At 39.2% G+C, this 2,016-nt stretch overlaps 1 protein-coding gene across 1 annotated transcript in view; it reads left to right on the top strand.

Moving 5' to 3' along the window:
* Nucleotides 1–1,586, top strand: part of LOC106338636 — a 2,455-nt gene extending 869 nt beyond the window's left edge. Inside the window, exons 3-9 of the mRNA XM_013777569.1 lie at nucleotides 53–167; nucleotides 240–364; nucleotides 451–532; nucleotides 634–745; nucleotides 810–973; nucleotides 1,041–1,161; nucleotides 1,278–1,586. Of these exons, the coding sequence (XP_013633023.1) occupies nucleotides 53–167; nucleotides 240–364; nucleotides 451–532; nucleotides 634–745; nucleotides 810–973; nucleotides 1,041–1,161; nucleotides 1,278–1,586 (1,028 nt within the window). The remainder of the gene's footprint in view (nucleotides 1–52; nucleotides 168–239; nucleotides 365–450; nucleotides 533–633; nucleotides 746–809; nucleotides 974–1,040; nucleotides 1,162–1,277) is intronic.
* The last annotated feature ends 430 nt before the right edge of the window (nucleotides 1,587–2,016 follow it).

Raw genomic sequence — 2,016 nt, forward strand, 5'->3', positions numbered from 1 at the left:
TAACATAATTACTTTAACTAATTACTAACACTATTGATGAACAATGTTATAGATGTTGTTGGCCACATGAAGTTGGTTAATGGTCAAAGTATTGTTGAGGCCCCAGTTCTTGACGAAGTGGAGATAGCAAAGGCGAGGCGTGTTCTGATTCATATCCAATCGCATGAGTATGTTTTCATCATTTTTAAACAACAACTTCTGTTTACTCCTCTTAACTATTTACTATCGTTTTTGCACAGTGGACCGGTCATGAAGCTATACCTTTGGGATCAGGCTGCAAGAGACTTCTGCAAGAAGTTTAAGTCGTACGAGCGCACACCCACTGTGTTACTGGTCACGACCGTTAACACAAAGACTCTCGGAGGTTCTTCTTTTTGTCTTCAATATTGGTTTTTTACAGGTACATATATTCAGTTAGTGTTCTTTGATGTGTTTTTCATATGACCACAGGCACTCTTGCCTTGACCTCGATGTCGTCTTCGCGGGTGTTCATGGACTACGATGTCCAGCCCACCATAGATTACTTCGCTTGGTAAATATTAACGTGTTTTGCTTTTCTCTATTACTCAATGAATTGCCCACGTTATCTCATTGCAGTGAATGACTAAATTAATGATTTCTACTCTGTCGCAGGTTGGGGGCTAACCCCGATATTGCTGAGCAGGTTAATGCAGAGATAGTAACCAAACGTGAGACAATGACTATAGGGGAAATATTCTCCTACATCAAGCAGGAAACCGCAAAGGTAAACTCAATCTTTATATCTTTGACCGTTAAGAAAAAAAGTATATTCTTATGCACTTACACAGGATGCCTTTTTTGAGTGCACGGCTACGATCGATGATGTCGTGCATGGTTCTTCTTGGTACTACATTGCATGCAGTGGGTGCCATAGCAAGGTTAGCAAAGGCCCAACTTCGTTGATTTGTACAAACAACAAGTGTGAGAAGGTTAACGTATCTGGTGTGGCACAGTAAGAACTCTCTCCTGACTTTCAATTAATTTTTCATTGGTATTAGGTTCTGATTGTTTCATAACAGGTATCTTTCAAAGATATCCGTGTATGACAACGGTGACCAAGCTGTTTTTGTGCTACTTGGGGATGTTGGTCGTGAGCTGACTGGGAAGCCCGCATCAGAGTTAGTTAGAAGCTATTTTGAGGTAGCTTTTTATTAGTATTTAAGCTCTCAAACATATTGACTTGACGCTGTCTTCTTTTACTCAGACAATGCTATGAAAAGTATATAGCTTGACACTTTTTTTTGATTGAATGTCAGGCTAATGGGAACGAAGGAGTTAACCATGAGGCGCCTGTTCCTGAAGCTCTAATCAGCACCATTGGTCACAAGCATAAATTTTGTGTCAAAGTTACAGAGCATAACTTCTCAGGCAAGACACGATCTCTTACCGTGACCAAGATCCTCCCTCTAGACACTCCACCAGCGACAGAGTCTTCGGAAGGTAACAAGACTACTGCAGCATCGGAGGAAACGTTCATAAACCATGTGGGTTCTGCAGAGGGGAGTAAGAGAACTTGTGACGGTACTGATCTAGAGGAAGCTAAACGCCTTAAGCGTGAGGACTAGAGCTCGCGTGAGTCTTCTCAGAGATGGAGATTTGGATGCAGTTTTAGTGTTTTTGTTTCCAAATCTATGCTGCCTCATGGTTTTTCATTTTGAGTTTGAGTTTTGAGTAGGGGTGTTCAATCCGGATATCGGTTCGGTTTAGGTTCGGTTTTTTTCGGTTTTCGGTATTTCGGTTAGTAAAATATAACTACCATTCTAAATCCATTTTTACTTCGGTTCGGTTCGGTTTATATACCGTCGATTTTCGGTTTATTCGGTTTTATACCAAAAAAGATAATTATTTATTTTGAGATCATATAAAATGAATTTTAGAGTCATATTGTTAACACAGTCATTTATTAAAAATATATTACATGTTCAAATAAATGAACAAAAACATAAAAATGCTTCAACCATCAAATCATCAAATCTATAATTAAAATCAGAGCCT

This window comes from Brassica oleracea, chromosome C4, assembly GCF_000695525.1.
Source record: "Brassica oleracea var. oleracea cultivar TO1000 chromosome C4, BOL, whole genome shotgun sequence".
In the NCBI taxonomy this organism is placed as follows: domain Eukaryota; kingdom Viridiplantae; phylum Streptophyta; class Magnoliopsida; order Brassicales; family Brassicaceae; genus Brassica; species Brassica oleracea.